The 22,508-nt window shown below is 53.7% G+C and overlaps 6 protein-coding genes across 6 annotated transcripts; 4 read left to right on the forward strand and 2 right to left on the reverse strand.

Moving 5' to 3' along the window:
- Window positions 1–54: 54 nt before the first annotated feature.
- On the reverse strand, window positions 55–1,848 carry EV422DRAFT_584730 (fatty acid desaturase-domain-containing protein). The gene is made up of 3 exons (XM_053073434.1): window positions 1,315–1,848; window positions 588–1,239; window positions 55–515 (listed from the first exon to the last, which is right to left on the reverse strand). Exons 1-3 carry the CDS (start codon window positions 1,555–1,557, stop codon window positions 184–186), a joined length of 1,227 nt encoding a protein of 408 aa, XP_052928331.1. The 5' UTR covers window positions 1,558–1,848; the 3' UTR covers window positions 55–183.
- A 1,794-nt stretch (window positions 1,849–3,642) lies between these two features.
- EV422DRAFT_565137 (uncharacterized protein) lies at window positions 3,643–5,514 on the forward strand (the record flags this gene model as incomplete). The annotated part of the gene is made up of 2 exons (XM_053072270.1): window positions 3,643–4,768; window positions 4,841–5,514. The coding sequence occupies 2 exons, from the start codon at window positions 3,643–3,645 to the stop codon at window positions 5,512–5,514; spliced, it is 1,800 nt and encodes a 599-aa protein (XP_052928332.1).
- Window positions 5,515–6,155: 641 nt separating this feature from the next.
- Window positions 6,156–12,347, forward strand: EV422DRAFT_520128 (uncharacterized protein). Its single transcript, XM_053069656.1, has 7 exons — window positions 6,156–7,585; window positions 7,664–7,821; window positions 7,884–8,736; window positions 8,804–9,473; window positions 9,553–10,308; window positions 10,368–11,195; window positions 11,267–12,347. Exons 1-7 carry the CDS (start codon window positions 6,608–6,610, stop codon window positions 12,175–12,177), a joined length of 5,154 nt encoding a protein of 1,717 aa, XP_052928333.1. The 5' UTR covers window positions 6,156–6,607; the 3' UTR covers window positions 12,178–12,347.
- A 651-nt stretch (window positions 12,348–12,998) lies between these two features.
- EV422DRAFT_520134 (OV-16 antigen-like protein) lies at window positions 12,999–14,265 on the forward strand. Its single transcript, XM_053069657.1, has 3 exons — window positions 12,999–13,522; window positions 13,655–13,789; window positions 13,873–14,265. The coding sequence occupies exons 1-3, from the start codon at window positions 13,232–13,234 to the stop codon at window positions 13,996–13,998; spliced, it is 552 nt and encodes a 183-aa protein (XP_052928334.1). The 5' UTR covers window positions 12,999–13,231; the 3' UTR covers window positions 13,999–14,265.
- Window positions 14,266–15,099: 834 nt separating this feature from the next.
- EV422DRAFT_504445 (uncharacterized protein) lies at window positions 15,100–19,485 on the reverse strand (the record flags this gene model as incomplete). Its single annotated transcript, XM_053068429.1, has 1 exon — window positions 15,100–19,485. The coding sequence occupies one exon, from the start codon at window positions 19,483–19,485 to the stop codon at window positions 15,100–15,102; it is 4,386 nt and encodes a 1,461-aa protein (XP_052928335.1).
- A 500-nt stretch (window positions 19,486–19,985) lies between these two features.
- On the forward strand, window positions 19,986–22,415 carry EV422DRAFT_520146 (uncharacterized protein). The gene is made up of 6 exons (XM_053069658.1): window positions 19,986–20,167; window positions 20,413–20,616; window positions 20,704–21,437; window positions 21,518–21,645; window positions 21,707–21,870; window positions 21,944–22,415. The coding sequence occupies exons 2-6, from the start codon at window positions 20,444–20,446 to the stop codon at window positions 22,011–22,013; spliced, it is 1,269 nt and encodes a 422-aa protein (XP_052928336.1). The 5' UTR covers window positions 19,986–20,167; window positions 20,413–20,443; the 3' UTR covers window positions 22,014–22,415.
- Window positions 22,416–22,508: the final 93 nt, after the last annotated feature.

Genomic DNA, 22,508 nt, shown 5'->3' on the forward strand with positions numbered 1-22,508 from the left:
ATTTCCAAACATTCAAAAAAAAGAAAACAACCCCGCATGCAGCTCCGCAACGATCCTCGTAAAGAAAATATATTTCAAAGAAAATCGATAGCTGGCCCGTCATCTCTAACTAGTGGGAGCCTCCCGTTGTTTGTACCAAAGTACGTCGCCAGCCATCTCTACTGCTTACTGGTTGCAAGTCTCCTAATGCTTGAACCAAAGTACGTCGCCTTCATCCTCTACAAATCTACATGTGTTCCTAGAATTCCACAGCGCCTTCCAGATCGGCGTCGTATCCTTGAGATAGTATTTGCCAAGCGCCTTCTGCAATGCCGCGGTCGCCTCTTGTGCGTGGTAGTGCGGCATAGTGCTGAAGATGTGGTGGGCAACGTGTGTGTCGCCAATATGGTGGAAGAAGTGGTTGAGGATGCCGTAGTCGCGGTCTACGGTGGAGATGGCGCCGAGGAGGAAGTTCCATTCGTTCTCTGTGTAGTGGGGGACTTTGGGGTCGGTGTGTTGGAGATATGTGATGAGCACTAGAAGTGTGTGATTGACAGTTAGTTTGTGCGTTCCCGAATCCAAGTATCAACCTGAACGCAGATACATACCTAACCACGCATTCACGTTGAAGTATGGAATCACGTAGAAGAAAATCACAGCACTGGAGCCAAAGATCTGGCCAGCCAACACCAAAAGCCCAACCATCACCGCCAAGCCGATGTCGGACAGCACCACCGAGAACCACTGCTTAGGCTCGAAAATGGGAGCATCGGGACGGAAGTGCGACGTCCACTGGTTGAAACGTTGACCAGTGACGTTCTTGAGCAAATACAGCGGCCAGCCCAAGGTGAGCATGGCAACAATGTTAAGGAACTCCACAACAGGGGCCTCCTTCCACACGGCCTCATCGTGGTGGTCGTCGATAGGTCGCTGACGGGGTCCAAGCTTCTCAACGAACTCGGAACGCTTGTTGGGCACAAACACCTGGTCCTTTGTCATGTGGGCATTAGCCTTGTGGTGCTTGGAATGCGAGAACTTCCAAGAGTAGTAGGGCACCAAGAGGAAAGAGTGGAGAACGTAGCCGACGGAGTTGTTGATCCATGCTTTGTCTGAGAAAGCTTGGTGACCGCACTCGTGGGCGATCACCCACAAGCCGGTGCAGACAACACCCTGTGCTATCCAGTAAGCGGGCCAAGCAAAGTACCGGGCGGCTTCGGGGAGCAAATGAATTTTCGTGGCGAGGAACCCGAGAACGAGCGCCTATACGAAGCAGGAACACGATAAGTTCGCAATTGCCACGGAAAGCTAGAAAGATGGTCGGAACATAAGCCTTACCATTGCGACGTCAGCGTAGACATAGCGGAAAGAGCGGGCAGTATCCCGCTTGAAGCAGTGTGCCGGCACATGCGCACGGATATCATTGAGAGTGAAGTTGGGCTTCACCCATTGGTCCGCGTACTTGGCCGATTCCACGACATTACCCTTGCTGACCTTCGACTGAGCCGACGCGTCCGCAGCACCCTCTGCTCCAACGCGCTGCCGTAACGAGGAGCCTTCGGAAATGACTTGCGCTGGCATCCTTCTCTCAATGTTGGCGTAATGAGACTGTGCTTTGAAAGAGCGGAAAGTCCCACGAGCTGAGCTGGGACTTAAGAGGAGAGGGTTGAACGTCCGGCGCGAATAAATAACCAGCAGCTCGCTTAAGTGGAAGAACCGGTGAAATCCCCAAAGGCCGCTGGGTTATGAATGCAATGCACAGCAGGCCGGCCGATATCAGCCGATGATCCAAGGCCCATTCAAGCTATTTCCACTGTTGGACAAAAACAGCCCTGTCCCATGCACAGCAACCCAAAAGAAGCGAAAAATGCACGTCCATTTTTGGTATTATCGTGGTCTGGAGGGCTGGATCTGGATGAACGGGAAAATGCCTGTCGGGCGCGCTCGCTCGAATATTTGAAACGCGTTCCGAGGACTTCCCAACCCAGGTTTTAGGGTCCCAGTTTCCAAACGGCACGTGTCAAAAGCTATATTAGTCTAACCTTGCTCACTTCCTTCGCCACACAAGCCACAGCAAATGGCTTGGAACTCGCCAGAAGTTGGAAGGCTACTGGCAGTGCCATGTGGCAATGCTTTTCGAACGCAGAGCGAGCTACGATACGAAGAAGCTGCAGGGACCAAAACGACACAGCTCAATTTTCCACCAACGATGACTACTGTACATCTCTGCACAGGATGGGTTTTTGGATACCGCTCAATGGTATCAGACCAAATAGATATTGGATACCATCGAACGGCGTTCTCAACTGCTGCTGGAGCACCTTACCCGTCTGCAGCTTGAGTGTTGAGAAAACGGCTGTTAAATACTGGCGAAATGGTCCTTTGGAGGAGTGGAGGCTGACAGTTTGCTTGCCGATGGAGGCATCGGGGATCATCTCTGGGATAGCCCGATGGAGTGCTCTAAAGCGCATTGCGACTGCCTTGAGCCATCTGTTGCTGCCGCAACGTTCCGGATCCCGTGGCGGTTTTGGGAGCCAAAACAGTGAATCTGGCAACTAAGGCTTGTTTCACACCCATCATCGTGATGTTTGACCTTCAGCATGGAGATAAATGAGTGAGAATATGAGCTAAGCAGACTGTGAACGACGTACCACTTCATCACTGGATGTGGTGGGTTCTGCGATGCCACGCAGGAATTCCTTTCGACAATTTTTTATTCCAGTCAGAGGTTCGCCCTCCTTGGGATAAGTGGCGGATTCGCCTACGAGGCCACTTCAGCTTCGCCCTTGTGCACAGCATTCCTCGGATTCTAGAGTCAAAAGGATGCCCGAAACACTCCCTAGCGCGCAGTTTTAGTTTATCAATGTGCGTCGACAGTTGTAGTCTGTCTCTCTCTCTCTCTCTCTCTCTCTCTCTCTCTCTCTCTCTCTCTCACGAGCGGAGGGAGCACTGGTGATCTTGCGAGATTCCAGTGGTGGGAGTCGAGAACCCGGTGTGGGGGCAGGCACGCTGTGCAAATTACTTAGCTGCGTGAGCTCCTCTTGCCGGATCTCAATTCCGCTCAGCATTATCTTTTCCCCCTCGCGATGCAGAATACCTTTCGCTCATCGTGGGGAAACCGTGTCGAAATCAGAACTGTTGCGGGCGTCCAAGTTGTGAGGAGTGGTTAAAATCACCTACCCTGACTCCGGAGCAGCTCTGCTTGTCTGCTTGTCCCTCTCCGACAATTGGAGAGTGGAATTCAATGCCCGTGATATCGAGCAATCTGCCGAAAAGATTGAGAAAGAAGAACGAGTGCTCGCGTGCAAGTCCCACGACTCATCAGCATTCCTGATGACATCAGCGCAGGCATGTTTATGCAACACTCGAACACGCGACTCCGCCAACCTGTTAACGGTTAGTAGGCACCCGCCCCAGGGTACTCAGCGAAGGTTATGCGTTCGCCCGGGCCTTGCCAACCTTATCTTTCCGCCAGAATTTTGAGAATTGAGTGTGCAGAAAAGTGACACCGTTCACAGGAGTCGAGCTACTCGGGTAGTAGACTAGTTGGTGACGACACTGCAAAGGGGATTTGCTGCTGGGCGCTAGACTGCATGCGCCCCGACTTCTTCGTTTTGACGCAACTCCCAACCACGTTGAGATCATTACGACTTCCTCTTTCCAGCCATGGTATTCGACCTCCCGCCCATCGGCACAGAAGAGCGCCATCTCCACGACATCAAAGAGATCGAAGCACTAGCACGCGGGGTGTTGGACGTCCAAGCCTGCCCCGACCGTAACCTCTGCGAAGGCTTCGAACGCCTTGTCGAACTGGCGGGCACGCGTGACTTCCTCATGGGCGCCGCACAGCTTGCTCACTACACAAACCATATCAAATGCCTGCGCGAGGACCGGTACCACCTGGGATACGTGGCGCCGTGGGAGTTTGTGCACAAGATCAAGTACACTTTCATTGGGCTTGACAAGCAGCTTGCGACTTTTTTGGCGTCGGTGTCGAGCTCCTTCTTGAATGGGCTCACGGCCACGGCGTCGGCGACGGTTCCGATGGTGTTGGAGGAACTGTCAAAGTTGGATCGAAGGGATACGGTTGAAGCGCTACGCAGCTTCAAGGAATTCATGGACCTGATTCATATTCCGAAGAATCCCGCAGAGGTGGAATTTGACACATCCGAGGTTATCAGAATGGGACTACACAGGGAAGGGTTCAAGATGTTTCCTCCGTCCGATGACGAAGGACTGGGCTTGCGGGACGAATTTGAGGAGCCGCATCTGTCGAGTTACGAGCAGCTGCCATCGTACTTTGATACCTATGGCAAATCGTCGAAATCTATGGGTGTGTTCGTCCGCTTTGTTGCGTCGGGGCAGATATCTGCAGGCGTCGCGCAACGTTCTAGTGCGGCCGAGGCAGCGACGTCTAGCAAATATGGATCGTCGCAGAAGGCCGAGGCAAGCAGGGTTGTTGCTCAGCAGCTGGCTGGGGTTTCGACGGCAGCTTCGACCGTCAACCGAGCCAGTATTGCCCCGGCTGTTGAAGTGTCGTTCCCGTCGAGCAGCCCACGCCGTCATATTGCTGGAAACAGGACGGCTGAAAGCAGGACGACCATTCCCGTGCGCCGACGTCCTAAGGGTCGCCCACCACACGCGGCGGGCTCGAATGCGGGATACACACCGGTTAGTGGAGCGTTTAGTGACGATGTTCACTACTCTACTCCGAACGTGCTGCACTACGAGATTCAAGAGGTCACCGATTGGGTTCAGGCCGCTCGGGACGCAGGTTATCCACCCCTTTCTGGTGAGTTCTTGGTTGAATCGATGTAACAAATCTCCCGATGCTATTCTGAATCGTTTGGGATGGTTTTTGCAGATTCCCGCGACACTACCACACCTCGCATCGTACCGCCCAGCATTCATCGCACCAAAGCGAGCCCGCGAACAAACACAGCATATCATTCCTCCGGCCCCCGGACAAACCACATTACACCTCCACACGCAGGACGTGGCAGCAACACCGCCGGTCCATCACGACGGCCAGTCCGAGTCCCGGAACCACCGGCCACGCCCAGCCCGCCGAGGCGCCTGAGACAACCCAGCAACTACACACTTCATACCTCAATGGCAACGCCAACCTACCCATCGGCCGGCTTTGCCTTGCCACTAGACATACACCACCCTCAGTATCACATGAACTATTACATGCCCGCGACTTTCGCCAACAACGCATACCCGGTCTATACCACGGCAACAAACTACTGCAACACATATCTGACACAAGTTTCGCCCTCGCCCTCTGCGGGTACGGATTACGCGTACTGTCAGTCGACGCCGACGTCGCCGTACGGATTCGCGACCTATTCTGACAGCTTCGCAATGTCGAATGGTTGCGTCCCTACTCAGCATATCCTGGCGCCGCCGCAGAAGCGCAAGGGCGGCCCAACTGGAGCTGCTAGTGACTTGGGTAGTTCATCCGTGCCGGTTAAAAAGAGGGCGGTGAAGCGATCCAGGACTTCAAACCCTGCGACGTCCGTGAGGGCCCACTGACGTGGTATACACTGAGGACGTACGCGTAGTTCATTTAACATTTCTGCATTCATTGCCGAGACTCCCCTAGACATTAGGATGTCACACATTTTTGGAAAAGAGTCTGTAACCCAAGTTTCACCTGTATTGTAGTGTGAGACTTCACGTTTACACGGATGTATCGTCGTTAAGCAAATCTGCCTCCTTATTGAAGCCCTGATACGCTGATCGGCATATGTGATTTCTGAAGGTCATTAATCGAATCTCAAACCGGATATGCAGGCTTCTTCCTGACTTGGCGAAACCATCAAATGTTTGCAGTGTTCGTCTGAATCCTCCCCAGGGGGTGTGGCAAGATCCCCATCTCTTTGATAACTCGTCCACTGCTGCAGCCAGCTTGGCAAGCACTGCCCCATTTTTCTTTCTTCTTTTCGGCAACTGCTCTACTGCCCTACTGATAATACTTGCTGTACGGTGCCAAGAGTCTTAGCGTTGATTGCCCTTTGTCGAAGGTGAACCGTGAAATGCATGGCAGAGTGTCGTGCACACTGCAGCTCGTGCTGGCGTGGCATCTGGCAGGGCTACGGCGAAGTTTACGACAATAAGAAGATGCACACTTTTGCATGTTCCATCGGAGGGCTCCTTCCATGAAGCCTTGAAGTCTTGAAGATCTCTTTGCGCGCGTCGCCATGTCACTTGGCGCGTGGAATCCTAGAATCGCCGTGGATTGGCGAAGGGCCCACAACCTCGCCGCTCCCACGCCCCTTGCCAGGTTGTTTGTTTTCCACAACCACCAACGACCAAGAAACTTGTCCTCCAATAATGCTCGTAACCACGAGAGCTGGGAGCTGGGAGAGTCACCAGTGGCGTTGCCCTGCTCCAACAACAGCTGGGAACAGCTACTCATCTCGAGGAGATTGATGGGCAAAGGGCGGGTATAAAACAGCAGCCTCTGCCTCCCACGGCTGGTAGATGCCTAACCATGCATGTCAATTGACGTTGAGGCTCACCACGCAACATAACTTTCACGACACCAACACTTGAACGGAGCCCCGCCCCGCCGCTCTTCTGCTTGAACTTCAGCTCCTATCCGCCCTTCTCTCACTACGGAGGCATGGAAGACATGTCACCCAAACAACGGGTGCACCCAGAGATGGCCCACGTCCCGTTACCGTCTTTGTGGGCGCAGCTGAAAGCCTTACTAAACCGCAATCGCCTCATCAAGATGAGGAACCGACCTCAGCTAATAGCGGAGTTAACGGTGCCAATGATCTTCATTTTTTCGATCATGAGCCTTCGAATCGATTCAGGCGCCCAAACCTTCGCTGCTGTCAACGACTTCCCGCTTGTTCCTTCTATACCCGGGCCTGTTGGCCCCGATGCCGCACCTCTAGCACAGAGTAGCATCTTGGCCTATACCGCCCCATCTGCCGACACCGATGCCGTCATCGCGGCGACGATCCAAGATCTGAATGCAGCCCGTCAGAGCTTTCCTCAAATCTCGCCCTCGATTGGACCTTTTCAGCCTCTGACTTCGCGCGCGTTCTTGTCCGAAACGGATTTGGAAAAGTTCTACTTCCAAAATCCAGAAAGTTTCTTCGCCGGAATCGTCTTTGATTCTTCGATTACCTCATATACACTTCGCCTCAACACATCTGTCTTGCCAAATGCGAAAAGCGTTACAGCAAGTCCGGGAGCGTGTCGTGACCCCACTTTGATGCGGTTCGGATGCGAGATGGACAAGTATCTCCGGACCGGGTTTCTTTCGCTGCAAGGAGCATTGGACCAGGCGATCTCCAACCGTTTGTTGTCAAGCAATGTGTCAGTCAGCAACTATTTTCAACAGATGCCGATTGCCGAATCAACAGAGCAGTCTACTATCGCCGGCGCCACCAATGTGATGATCCCGCTTTACTTGACGATCGCCTTCTTTCAGTTCTACATCTCGGTCCTCTTCTACGTTGTGCAAGAGAAGGAAAAGCGAATCAAAGAGTTGGTCTACATAATGGGCCTGCGGCCTTTGGCTTTTTGGCTCAGTTGGGGAATAACCTACGCGTTCGGCATCATTCCTCCGGTCGTCATCATTGTAACGGTCAGTATTCTCGCTGCTCACTGTAGCCCCTTGTCTATATCCTCCACTTTTGCCCTAGCTCACACGTCCCGGTTGCAGGCGATCGTGAAAGGGATCTCCTTCCTGCCAAATACAAGTTTCCTTCTCATCTTGATTATATTCTATCTGTACTGCATCTCGACCGTCGCCCTTGCCTTCGCCACTTCGCCGTTCTTCTCCAAAACGATGCTGGCGAACGTCGTCGGCCCATTCGTGACGTAAGTGGGATTTCTCACGTCGCCCTTGGCAGCTCTAACCCTAACCCTAACATGGCAATTAGGATCATCCCCGCCGTACTCCAAATCGCTTTGCAAGACACGCAGCTGTCCTCCGGCGCCCAAGTTATCATCGCAATGGTCCTCAGCCCCCTCGGCCATACCCTGCTGCTGAACACCGTGGTAAAACTGGAGATTAACGGAAGCGGCATGCAGTGGTCGTCCATTCCTTGGAATGGAGCTGGCACGTACTTGCTCGGATTGGCGCTTTCGACGCCTTTCTACGCACTCCTGGCGATGTACTTGGACGCTGTCGTCAAGCAGGAGTTTGGAGTAACGCGTCCGTGGTACTTTCCCCTGACGATGTTCAGTCGGAAGGCAAACTCGAAAGGTGCCCTCGAATCTCATACGAGACATCAAGACAACCCGGACGATATGGAGCCCGATGAGAGCGGAGCCGGGGTTGCCGTCGAAATCACTGGTCTGAGAAGAATATTCGGTGAAAGTTCCAGATTCACCGGCAAATCCAAGCCAAAGGTTGCGGTTGACAACCTGAACTTGCACATGAATAGTGGGGAGATCTTTGGTATATTGGGACACAACGGGGCCGGCAAAACGACAACCATCCACATGCTCTGCGGGCTCATCCCCCCGACTGAAGGCACGGCTACGATCTACGGTCTCGATATTCGCAAGGACATGCCGCAGATCAGGCAACTGCTCGGCGTGACCCCGCAGCATGACTGCTTGTTCGACAAGCTTACCGTTGTTGAGCACTTGCGTTGTTTTGCTGGGATCAAGGGTATCACTGGGGAGGAGAGGGATACTCGGGTGGAAGAAGTCTTACGCGAAGTTCATCTTGATGAAAAGCGAAACACGTTCGCGGAGGGGTTGAGTGGTGGGGAGAAGCGGAAATTGGTAAGGAACTGACTCGACAGCTCGAACGTACTTGGAGATCTCGCCACTAACCGTCGGTCTGTGACAGTCTGTGGGCATCGCCATCCTAGCTCGTCCCAAGTTATTGATTCTAGACGAACCGACATCCGGCATGGACCCCTTATCGCGCCGTCAACTATGGGACCTCCTATCCGCCGGCAAACCAGACCGCTGCACCTTGCTGTCCACTCACTTCATGGACGAAGCCGACGTCCTGGCAGATCGCAAAGCTATTCTGTCGCATGGCCAAGTTCAATGCTTGGGAACATCCATGTTCCTCAAGAAGCGTTTTGGAATCGGGTACCAGCTTGACATCGTTCACGCGCCCAATGTGCAAGAGTCAATCGATGAGGTAGTCAAGCACCAGATTCCTACTGCTAAGTTCACCGATGAAGACTTGAACCCATACGGGGGTGACAACAGCTCTAGTCACGCTGGACCCGCAAGCAACACCATTGTCAGTAAATGGGAGCTACCCGCCGAACACGTCGCTCGTTTCCCGGCGCTATTGAAGATCCTGGACGGCGCTGCGAGCGGGCAGGCTACCAATGGGCCACGCATCGAGTCTTATGGCTTGAGTATGCCTACGCTGGAGCAGGTGTTCCTGAAGAGCGCGGAGCTGGACGAGGCGGAGATCCCGAATGCTAAATCTGGGAGCGCTACCACGGTGATCAATGTTCGGGCATCATCTAAGGAAGCTCTCTTGCCGCGCCCAAAAGGTTCGTAGCATTCCATTTCCGATGGTGTGGTGGCACTGTCTGTTGCTGAAGTCTCTAACATGACACTCCCTGGTTTCAGCGAATGATATCCGCCCACTGTCCTTCTGGGGCCACGTGATCACCGTCGCTAAGCTTCGATACCTCCTGGAGTTCCGACAGAAACGCAAGCTGTTCTTCGCCGTCGGATTGCCAATCGTCATGCTACTCGTCGGCCTCGTCCTACGAACGGGAGGAAACGAAACTTCGGCATCTACATCAACTCGCACTTTCATCATCTCTTCCGACAGCGGCACCTTGTTCTACGATGCTGTCGGAAGCAACGCGACCGACGGCGTTGCAATTGCCAACGTGATCAAGCCTACCCCTGCCGTTGACAACGACGCCGGAATGAATCGACCCCAGTGGGTGCTGAACAATCAGCCACACATTGGTGGCTTCCAACTCGGATCGGCGGGCGCAAGCAATTACCTAGCAACGATCTTCTTCAATGGCACTGGAGACGTCGACACGATTCCCAAGCTGGCCAACACGGTACACAACGCCATCTTAGCACAACGATTCGCTGCGGCTGGGAGAACGACGGACGTGCCTCAAATCAAAGCTTCTCTCGAACCGCTCACAAATGTATACGAGAAAGTCTGGGATACGAGGGCGTTTGTCAGTACCATGCTGATCGGGTTTGCGTTCGGTTACTCTGCTGCTGGGCATGCGATCGCTTTAGTGCTTGAGCGCCAGGAAAGGATTGTTCATCAGTTGTATGTTATGGGACTCCCGCGTGCTGCATATTGGGCGGGCACATTCCTTGTTGATTGGAGCGTCTTTATGATCTTGCCAGGTGAGGGTTTGTCCACACTTTCCAATCCATGCTTCCGTGCTGAACGTCTTCTGCATCAGTCGTGATTATCATCTTCATCTTTGCGCTCCCGATCGCCAATTTCGGCGGCGCCGCCTTCCCCATCGTCTTCCTCGGGCTGATGGTCGGCCTTCCATCTGCGCTATTGTTCAGCTACGCACTCTCGCTGGTGTTCACCAACATCGAGACCGCACGTAATGTGATGTCCGGCATCATCTCCCCAATGGTTCTGATTCCATACTTGTTGGTGACGCTCATCAGCAACGAAAACACAGCCAAGACCCTCCACTACGTCTTTGCAACCGTGGACCCGTACTACCCCGTCGTCGGGATCCTCTACCACGTCAACATGCTCAGCCTTATCAACAGTGTGGTCCCCGGCATGCCCGCGCTGACGGTTGCAGACTACTTTGCCTTTGACGCCGTCGCTTTTCCGACGCTGTTGATTGCTCTGGTGCAGCTCGGCGTGGCGTCGATGGTGATCTATTACTTGGACTTCCAGAAGACGCGCTTCACCGAGTCGAGCATCAAGCCGTGGAATTCCGCCGATATGGACCAGCTTCGTGCGAAAAGGGAGGGTCGTGGTCCGGATGCTGAGGCCGACGACGAAGATGTCATCAAAGAACGCCGTAGAGTGCAAGACCAGCTTGAAGTGCTTTCTGCGTCTAAAACCGTTACGGACTTGGAGACGGGAGACAGCAGCACTGACGTAGACTCGGTGCTCGTCGCAAATGTGCGGAAGACGTATCCCGCTCAAAAGACCCGCAAATGGTGGGAAAAATCTGCCCTCGAGACCGTCAGGCCTGCTGTGGATTGGAGCAGCTGGGGTGTCTCACAAGGGGAAGTATTCGGACTTTTGGGCCCTAATGGTAAGCATTTACTCATTGAGGTCTTTCCCATTGAGTCCAGATTGCTGATCTGTTATGTGCCCAATATGCAGGTGCGGGAAAGACATCCACTCTCTCGATCGCCGTCGGCGCCATCGCTCCCACACATGGCAACGTCTACGTTCAAGGACGCTCAATCTTTGCGCGCAACTCGGACGCTTACAAGCATATCGGCTTCGACCCTCAATTCGACGCCCTGTGGCCAGATTTAACGCCAATGGAGCATCTCAAGCTTTACGGCACGTTGAAAGGCATGCAAGAGGATGCCTGTCTCGCCAGAATCGATACCCTCCTCAAGGTGCTCGACATCGAAGAGTTCCGCACTGTGCACTCTGGCAATTTGAGTGGCGGAAACCGCCGCAAACTGAGTTTCGCCATCGCTATCTCGGGAGAGCCCGATGTTCTGTTCCTCGACGAACCTAGTACGGGCATCGATCCGTCCGCCAGGCGCCGGTTGTGGGATATCCTGCTTGGAACAAAAGATAGAAGGGCCACGGTCCTCACCACGCACTCGATGGAGGAAGCGGACATTCTCTCGACCAAAATCGGCATCCAAGTTGCAGGCAGGCTACGATGCTTTGGCACGGCGCAGCATCTCAAATCCAAGTTTGGGGAAGGTTATCAGTTGGAGGTGCAGACTCATGGCGCCTCGGCTGCGGCTGCGAGGTCATCGGCCTCCCCGGCTCAAAACGCTACTGATGACGCGATCGTATCGGTCTTCCCGAACGCGGCCCTAGTCGATCATTTCGCAACCATGCGTCGCTACCGTGTGCCCGTGTCGGACTTCGCTTCGAACGCTACAGCTGAGCAAGCACCGAAAGTCTCGGGTCTTGGAGGCGCATTCGAGGCGCTGGAAGAACTCAGGGCGACACGCACATCGAACATCAAGAACTATGCGTTTAGCCAAACCACGTTGGATCAGGTTTTCATTGATTTTGCGAAAGGGTCCCAAGTTGCGAGTTGATTCTGAGACGCCTTCGGAAGCAAGCAGTTCCCGTTCCACCTCATTGAATTCTCTTAAGTTTTGCAATGCTTTGGCATCTTCTTAATTCATTTTGTATGTACTGTCGTCGCTAGCGAGAGGAACTTTTTTGGCCGTTTTGGTTTTTCAATACAATGGTTCTTACGCATCAACCCTTTTTAACGGAGAGGACGGTATCGATAGTGAAGCCAGCGTTTGCATGTCGTCGGAATGTGTCACTATGTGTTGTGTGGCTTGTCCGAGGCGCAGCGAGCGACGCGTGAGCCGGAAGTCGGAAACTCAGGACTGACAGCAATTGATGTGTCATGCGTGACACAAACCTTCTCCAGGGTCAGATGGCCAGCGCCAAACACCAAATCGACGGCTTAATGAGGACGAAGCCTGGCAATCAAGCCTGATCCCCTTCCTGTAACATTGTGTGATATTATGGTGTTCGCTTGTCTCAGGGCTTCTTGGCAAGCCCGCCAGATGGCTGGGTATATGATACGCACTATATAGCCGGCTCAAATACTCGCATCCCTGACGACGCCGCACTGCGATGCACTCCCCAAATTGTCGGCGCAAATTGCGGAGGGCATGCAACAAATCGGAAGTGCGAGCTTGCAACCTGCGGGGACCTGTATTGGCCTTGCACCTGATGTGCCTTCCAAGGGACCCCAATTCCGCGCCTGGTTGCGGGACACGGCGGGGGGAAGAGTGGAGATGGCTATTACGGTTATCGGTCCAGACGGTCAGGTCAGGTGCCGTTGACGTGGCATGCCCGATGATCTCAGGGATGGCGGCCCCCATCAACCACTTCCGAATGGAAGGTACAGTAGGGTATGGAAGGGACGGGTTGAGCTGCTGCTGCTATATAAGAGACCATCCTTCTCGTCGTTCCTCTCCACTGGCTGCATACCTTTGAGAGAACATATCCGTATGCAGGCGCAACTTCAAATATATAATACATAGGCTGTAACTTCGTCCCATACGCTTGAAACCAAACGAGACTTGCCAACAGAGAACACCCGTCCACTTCCAAACCAAAATCGCAACCATGCTCGCTGAGAAACAAGCAGCCAAAACCGCCGCAGCGCTCAACAAGCTGACAAAGTCCCTAACGACGAACGGTGTCATGCCCGATGTCATCCCAGATAGCGCCAACTTCAAGCCCTCCTACGAGCTCGGCGTCAAGTTCCCATCAGGGAAGAAGGCCGCGCTCGGGAAAGAGCTCCCGGCTGCTGCGTGTCTGTCTGCACCATCGGTAACGTGGCCTGCCGACCCCGAGAGCTTCTACACCGTTATTATGGTCGACCCCGACGCACCAAGCCGTGACAAGCCAACTCAGGTATGTTCTCCTTCTCGTATTCTTCGTCGTCGTCGGCGCTGCAAACGTGGCTCCTCCGGCCCCAAAGATTTTTCCCACGCGTCTAAATGTCATCACAAACCCATACTCACACTTTCTTTGTTTTCCTCACAGGGCGAATGGAGACACTGGGTCGTCGGAAACATTCCCGGTGCAGAAGTCGAGAAAGGAGAGGATTTGCAAGACTACCAAGAGCCTACGCCCCCACCAGGCACCGGACTTCACCGTTACGTCTTCCTGCTGTATAAGGTACGGGATTTCTCATCAACCCCTCACGCATTACCTTACCGTGTCAAACATTCGATCTCACTTTCTCCCGTCATTTTTTGCAGCAAAAGTCCAAACTGGAACTCAGCGTCTTCGAAGGCAAACGCAACGGTTGGAATGCGCACCGCTGGGCAAAGCAAAAAGGCATGACGTTGGAAGGCGCCAACTTCTTCCAGTGCCAGGAGAAATAAAGCTCCCGCTGTGAGCCGACTAGCGGCGGGGCACATTGCGTCCCATTCTAGCACTTTCTTACCTCCGCTGTGGGGTAAAAACTGTACAAAACAATGGCATCCACTTGCAACGCAAATGTATACCATGGCCCTTTTTTTCGTTTGAAATAACAACAAACCGAATGCTTGATGAACAAACTTGCTTACTCCCATTCGCCTCTGGACTTTCGGAATGATCCTCGTTAGCCCGATGCTGTAGAAAGGTGTGGGGCCGAGCGCATGTCGGAATTTTGGATCGGGTATCCGGCCTCCCACAAATGGTGATGTGTCATCAGGCTGAATTCGGAGCGTCACGCGTTTGCTGTGAGCGTTGCTGTACGCGTATCACACGAGCTCGAGCATGGATATATGGAGGCCTGACTCGGACTTAACGGTGCGAACAGTTTTATGCGAACAGATTACCAGGCCGAGCACCCGAAAACCACGTCTACAAATGAATACCCAAATCTGCCTTATATATCTACATGAATAGATTTGTTTGTAGCATCTTCAGTGCCTTTTGAAGCGGAACACCATCTGCACAGAATCCGGAAGGGTTGGGGGGCTTTTTAGTCCACATTGCATATCTTGCCATACATATGTCTGACTTGCGTTCCGCACAAGCTATTGATATGTCGATGTCATCATATATCTGTTGTGTATCTTCGTTAACACTTACGCCGCAACCTGCGTTGAGTGTCCAGTGCACGAGCCCTCGAACACATGGTAGGGCCCAAAACGGCGCGGAGATAATGATGCAGGAGACGACGAAGACTTGCCTTTTATTGTATGGTGTGAACTGGGTGTGCGCACGCTGGAAGAATCGCTTGATCTTGCGTTTGTTGAGCCCCGTGGCCATGCGAAATCATCTGGTGTCGTTCGCCACGTGGGCAGGCGTCGACTTGAGAGCGATGAGCTCCAGATGGAGCGTTGGTATGCATGTGCCGATCGCTGCCGGACGGCTACGGAGTACTTTCGAGGTGTGAAATCATACAAACCTGTGAAATAGATGACGATACGTGCGGCGAAAGATCGGGATAGTTGGTCGCTGGCAACTGTGTATATGCCCGTGTCGAAAGCGTGTCAGATCGTCGGTCCAGCAATATAAACGCCCATGTCCTTAAACGCCTTGTCAATAGACGCAGCATGCTGATGATTATGCAGAATATACGACAGAATGCCCGCGTGCACGGTGTAATAGTCGAGCTCCTTGGCCAACTGCGATAGCCGATTCAAGCGCCCGTCGAGCTGCAGACGCGTCGCGAGATTGGAGGGGTACACCGATGTGATGGAAACCTTGAGGCGAGACAACGTGTAGCCGGTCGATCGACGCTTGGTGGTGATGACGACTGGGTAGTCGCGCACTTTTTTGTCGTTTACGGCAGTATCCGACATGTGGATGCTGGCTCTACCCGTGATGCAGAAAATGTCGGCGTCGGCGAGGTCGCGCGCGTTCGTTTTAGAGGCGGCAGCGGAAGTTTTGGCGCGTCCACGACTGACGCGGATCACCAACTTCGTGAGCTCTTCTTGATGCACCTCGTCATTAGCGACCAAGAAAACGCCACCTCGCCATTTCGCATCATTGCCGAATTCCAATTTGCCGTAAAGCAATTCGACTGCCAGTCGCGCCATTTCACGCGTACACGCATCGTAACAGAGCGTAGCGGCGCGTGAAGCGTCTTGTCGTGACGAGTAATTGTTGACGCCTCCATACTTTTCAGGCACCAAGGAACGGTACCTGTGCTCCTCCTCAGGCGACGACCATGGCGCTTCGATCTCGTGGGTACGCACGTGCACGCCGGTATCGACGATCTGGCTGACGAGGCTGTTACAGGCGGCCCAGAAGTTGCGCTCGTTAACGGCAAACGGCACGACGAGGGAGATCCACGGGATAAGCTTATAGATGCGATTATCCTTGGTAGGCGTGCCGCTCAGTGCGACGAATCCGAGAGACAGCTTAGCAATCTCGCGCGCAATCGTGGTCCGCTGCGTTTCGTCCAGTGCCATGTGTGCTTCATCCATGACCAAGAAAAGATCATCCGATGCCTGGCGCAACTCGTCAGCCATTCGTTTCAGATCGTCATGGAGTACAATCGTGATCGCAAAGCGTGCCAAGTTTTTGACGTCAGTCTGTCGAACTACGCCGTCAGGCAGCGCCTTACTCTTGTTGTTCTTGGTTGGCATCATCCAATGCACCGCAAAGCCAAACGATTTCAGCTCCTGCGCGACACTATCGACAGCGGGAGGCGGCAACGACCAGATAACATGCTCTGGCAAAAGCCCGTTGACGGCGAGATGCTGTAGGTACATCGAGACAATAAGGGTTTTGCCGCTTCCCATTGGGGAGTGCAGATAGTGCCCGCGTCGGCCTGCATTCAGCTTCCCGATCATGTCGTTGAGAGCCTCGGTTTGATGCAACCATGGTGCGAACGGTGCGGCCCAAGTGTCCGGCTTCCAGTCTGCAACCACACCACGTGCGGCCGCGGTCGCGGGATGCTGCTTCCGGGTATCCTTAAGCTCTCCCAGTCGCCTGTCCAGCACGAGTGTGCGTAGATGTGCGACAGCATACCAGATGAGGGGTCCGTTCGGAACGATGAAAGCAGCTAGATGGCGTGCGGCCGGACGCAAAGCACCGGGGAAGAGCAACGAGAACCGTAACAACCATCGAAAGGCCGCCGTATCGTTGATGTTCACCTGATACTCCATCCCGTTGCCATTGCGCGCTATCCGATTCAAACGAACGTCGTGGTCATACGTTTCCAGGTAATATAACACGCGGGATAGTACCGCAAGCGAAGGCGCTTTCGCTACCAATTCCTTGAGTGCTTCCATCGCGCCTTCTTGAATGCCTGGACCTTGCGATAAGAGGGCGCCTTCCATCGTATACGGCACTGAGGGATGAACCGGCACTTGCAATTTGAGGCGACGTGCTTCTTGCCACAGCACACGACGTGCTCCACGACCGCTCTGAGACACGATCCAATAATCGTTCCGCTCGGCATCCCACATGGCTGTACACCCTTTGAAGTTGGTAGAGGGTGCGCGAGTGGCTTTGAGAGGTACACCCGCGCTCAACAGCTGACGCGCTTCTTCGACGGCTTCGCTCTCGATCTCGTCCGACAAGGCCGCCTCATCAGCTTTGAGGCCGCGTGCAGGCTTGCGAATCACCATGAGTTCCGACGGGTCATCGCAGCAGAGCGTGACGAGGAGAGCAGGGCGGGCTTGGGTCCCCTTCCGCGCATTTTTGGCCCGCCCTTTGAGTTCAATGGCGCCTACCAGGCCCGGTAACCACGACTGATCGAGCTCAAAGGTGAAGTCATGTGAGATGTTGGGCACCTCTGGCCGCATCGGTCCCAGCGGTGAGAATGCCGACAAGACGAGGCGTCGCTGAGCGAGTCGTGTTTCACGTACAAAGGGATCATCATTAAACGAGGCTTCCTCCAGTATTGTGCGTCGCGGATTGGCACCCGTGACTTGTTCAAACAAACGTTTGAATAACGGTGCATATGGCTGTCCCGGAGAGGCTCTTTTGCATTCGCGTTCGACCACGCCCACACTGTAATAGTAGCCGATGTTGGGGAATGCGTGCTGGTCGCAGTGGTGGTAGATCGGTAACGACTCGAACCCATGCCACCCGGAGGCAAGCTTGCTATTCCACGATGATGCTCCAGATTCACAATGTCCCCGGATCGTGAATCGCAATGTCCGTGCGTCAACCTCACTCGCAATGTAGCGCACCATGGCCAGGTCGCCCGAAAAGCTGCGCAGTGTGTCAAGCAAAGCTGACGACGCTTGCAGCTTGGTCGTCCCGGCACCCAGTGTCCAAGCAGGCATCGCTTCACCCGCAGGGATATCATAGCGAAAGCACAGAGGGGAAGCATATGCTGTTAGCGCGGCACGAAACCACTGCATCAGCAAATCGCTAGTCGGACGCCAGCTTCGCACACGCTGCGTCATCATAGCGCCTGCCAGGAGTGAGAGTACAGTAGCGCCGTCGTCGTCGAATGAAGAATCCTCGAAAAGGATAACAGCAAGGCGTTTGAGGAAACTTTCCATGCCCGATACTTGCCGTCCGATGTCGGGGTTGAATGTCATCGGTTTACCAAGCAAGATGGAACATGCTGTCAGCAAAACAATTCGAGAATCGACTCCTACGGCGACAGCATCATTCTTCGGTTTATTTTCCACAACCTCCTCCTTTAAGTCTCGGACCTCTAAGTCGTTCTCGGTCGGAGTAGGTATCACGAAGTCAGTGCAGACGCGGGACGGGAATCGAATCAACTTTTGCAGCAACGACCGAAGAGCCGATGGCGCATAGCCTGCCAATGCCTGGCCCACGGTCTGAACGAGACTACGGACTTGATATGCATCGAGGCTACGCGCACGCTTATCGTCCAATGTAAGCCACAGCGGTATAATGTGCGACTCGGTGAGACCCTCAAGGGTCAGTGTGGCGGGAGCTCCCACAGGCACACGAAACGCCACTGGCGCTCCATCTGCTGGAAGACCTTCAAGTAGATAGAGCTGGGTCTGCGGAACCACGTTGCTGCCACCATCGAATGAAAAAGTGCCTGCGGCTATGTCGATCGTTCGACCGCCAAATGCACCGACAACTTGCGCATCAGTGGAGATCTTCCACCATGATTTGATGAAAAAGAGCGTATGCCGGCCAGATTCCGTGGTACTGTTAGACTCGGTATTGGCAGGAATCATGCGCGCAATGTCTACGGCCTGCCATTCCCGTGGCTGCGGCTCCATGAGCTTCTCCACGTCTTCAGCGCTGACCTTGGTCCCAAGAACGCTAGTCCCCAATCCAAGGACCTGAAAGCGTAACTGATCAAGCTCCTCATCGTCCTCGCTTCCCATACGCTCTTTGCTCAACTCATTCGCCTCCAACCAGGCAGCGCGACCCGCTTCACTCATACCACTGAAGAAGTCGAGCGTACCCAGCTGGCGCAAGAAGGCGCGCCACAAGGCCGGTTCAGCACGCACTTGGTCGAGTTTGCGCTTCATTGGAAGGATTTGGGCTCGGCAAACTCGTAACAAGGCGCCTTTCGTTACCGGGTTGGTTCCTTCCAGGACATCACCCGCGCGGGCACCGGTATAGCACACCCGCATAAGTTCCAGGACTTTCACCGATGATACAAACGTAGGTTCTGGTTCGTGTAAAGGCTCGGAATGGGCAGTAGGGGTTGGTGCCGGGAGGGCTTGGGCCGACTTCGCCCGTTTCCGCGGTGTCGCGGCCGTTCTACGAGGCTTCGGCCGGACATACTGCTTTTGCTCATCAGCCCCGGTATCAGACTCATCCGACGAAGGATCTGACACCACTTTGCGCTTTCTTTTGGTGACTTTTACTTGTCGATCGACCTGTTGGGTGTCCATTTCCTCGCTATCATCACTAAGGTCGGATGGCTCCCGATAACTTGAAGTGCCTTTCGTTGCACTCCGCCGTTGTGACCGTCTAGACATCAAGGCCGCTTCTTTTGCGGGAACTACGAAGAGCTACCCAGTGTGTCGTCGAGTGGAAGTCGCTGCCGGGAGCACTCACAAAAGATCTGACACGGTGTACTGCATATGCATCCAACCCTCCCGCACCCTGACTTTCTCGTCGTTCCAACGCACAGCTGACTTAAACTGCTCTATGACGGATGAAGTATCTTCTGCCACTACGCCGAACCTGCCGAACCGATATCAGGCTGGGCACCGCGACTTTCGGTATGCATACAGTACGAAAGGGCCCGGAGACTGTCGACGCTTCAAACTTGCCTGTTTGGCAGACCGACTAGAGACGTCAGTCGACGTGGCAGCAGCGTCCACAGTCTAGCCCGTGCCTATATATATGCGGGCCCGTATGTATCAGACTGTGAAGTGCTTGAGCTGTCCCACATACGGTTTTAACTGCTGCTCCACAATTGTGTTGGAAGTCGAGAAGCGTGAAAGAGCCTAAGCGCCGCGCTGTCGATTGGTAGACAATTGCGCTGTTGGTCGTCCTCCTCCCTCAGCTCTCCCTCCCTTCTTTCTCCCTTTGCTTCCCAGGCTATATATATACCACTAGCGCATCGTTTAGCGTTTCCAGCTTCTCGCCTACATACCTACATCTTAGGAAATCTATAGCTTGGAGGCGCTTGTTCCGCCACCGCTGGAATTCAAGGTAAGCGGAGAATCACGGGCTTCTGCTGGTAGTTTTCGTGGGGACTGCGGTGTGATGATCGCAAACTTTGAGAAGGTTTCTGATTTGGCTCGACTCCTTGCTCTCGGGCAAGTTGGTAGTCGCCGAACAAGATTGCACGTAATAATAGAACAGAGATCTGATCCGTACTCCTGGTCACTTAGCTGAGCCAATGCCTTTTCCCTGGCCTTTTACTGAACTCGCCCACACGTTTTGTTCTTCTTTAGAAGACTTACCACTACTGGGTCTTGCGCGAGAATGACTCGCGGTTCAGCTTCCTGGACCTCTATTTCAGGGGCGAAGAAGACCAAAAAGCCGGTTAACCCAGAATGGATCCGCGCTACAAAAATGCCGGACTTTCTACCACCCGATCCTGCTCCGGAGGTCTGCGGCGGGTGTCATGAGCTGTTGGATCGGGAGCGCTACTCTAGGTAAGAACTCCAACGCTTTTCTCTTTTTTTTTGTTGGTGGGTAGCCGTCTTCCCGTGTATTTCCCTCTTTCCATGTCCTTTGCACAGCTCCCAGTTGAAGTGGAAGGAGAAGCGGAGATGCAAGAAATGCATTGCAGAATACGTGGGATCTTGGGCTGAGTTTGAATGTACCTTACGCCAGCAGGAGGAACAGGCTCAGGCCGAACGAAAGGAACGGGCTGCACAACGGTTACGGGCAGCTCAAGGACGGCAGCAGCCACTTCTTCAAACACAAGGGCAGGCTGGACCTTCTGGATCTACTACACGTGCGCCATCTGAGCAGCCTCTTCGAACTGAGCGTGTTTTCCCGAATCAGAGGTCGGTGGAGCAACCACGCAACGCAATACCTGTTGCTCTACCTGCATGGACGCCGAAGAACCAGGATCGCATTGCTGCCAATTCTACTGAAACGCGCGCTCAAAGTCCGCGCTTCGCACAATCTGCTTCGGGAGTCGCTCGCAAACCAACGCCTCCTGTCCCGACCAGGGGAGCGACCCCCGATGTGAATAACAGGTCAAATGGAGGCTCGGCCAGGCGGGAACCTCAGATCGCTGTAACGCAAACCAACGCAATGGAATCTCAAAAGGCACCTGCGCCGAAAGGGTCGCAGCCGGTTAAGGATGCCGTCAAGGATGTCACCACCGCTCTTGCGAAACTGGAAGTGGCTGCCAAATCGGTGACACCACCATCAAAAGTCGCGACAGCGGCTGAGGTTCGACAGTTCACCACCTTATATTGTCAACGCACTCTCTTCACCGTTGATCCACTAATTTCTATGCAAAGTACGTCTATGCTGCACATCGATCTTTTCACTCTCGCTCAAGGGAGATGCCACGGCCCCTAACCACATTTCTTTCCCTAGAACGGAAGCTAGTGATGAACGCAGCCGAGCAAAGCGGGGTCGGCATTCTCGCCCGCATTGGATCAAAGCCTTTTATCGTTATCGAAGGAACGGCGGAGGACACCTGCAAGTTCGTGATGTCGATTCCGGTCAGCATCACACATTTGCAAACCATTTCATGCATGAAAGCTTATGGGGAGTTCCCTACAGAACTTGAAACCGCGTTCACTGGAACGCGAGAACTTTCAGGCGGCAACACCGAATGGTTGGCGAAGACTGGTCGACTACAGTGGCATGGAAGAGAGTTCGAACGACATGTCGGAGGAGAAGCCTTTACATCTGGAAATCCGCACAACGGACGAGTTGATCGACCGGTAAAGTAGCTGTATCAACCTGGTTGAATCCTCTGCCTCCTCCATGTCACACACGATCTCCCCCTCAATTCAGGATGAAGAGCTTCGGTGTACACCACCTCTACGAAAGCTACATCAAGAAGAAGGAACTATTTGGAAGCTAAGTGCGACATTAGGAAACGGCGTAGTCTAAATAAGTAGCAGTTGCGCCATAGCAAGTGATGATGGGCCACTCTCTCTCATAAGCTCAGAAACGATGAAGGGGTTACCTAGATAGGAACAAGAGAAACACAAAAAATGATACGAAAAAGTTGACGGCCTGTGGTCGGGATGGAACCAGGACTCAAGAGGAGGGCGAGGAAGGAGGGGCTGGTGTTGGCGAACACTTCCGACCTGCTTGTATATAAGACTTGAACAAATCACGGTCATCTCCACGGAAGTATCGGAAGTTTTTGTTGGAGCATGTAGATATCTCCACCGATCCTCATTCCCGCACAACGGCGCACATTAATTTCTCACACCCCTCGTAAACCCGGCCCAAAGGAGCATTACGCGGAAGTTCTCGCTCGCCAATAGCACTGAGGTCGTTGCCAGAGGTCGTTGCCAAATCCAGCGACATTCCATTCTGGACGCGTGCATTTCACAGATGGCGGGAAGCA

The sequence above is a fragment of the Fimicolochytrium jonesii genome (genome assembly GCF_025526975.1).
Source record: "Fimicolochytrium jonesii strain JEL569 chromosome Unknown EV422scaffold_4, whole genome shotgun sequence".
In the NCBI taxonomy this organism is placed as follows: Eukaryota; Fungi; Chytridiomycota; class Chytridiomycetes; order Spizellomycetales; family Powellomycetaceae; genus Fimicolochytrium; species Fimicolochytrium jonesii.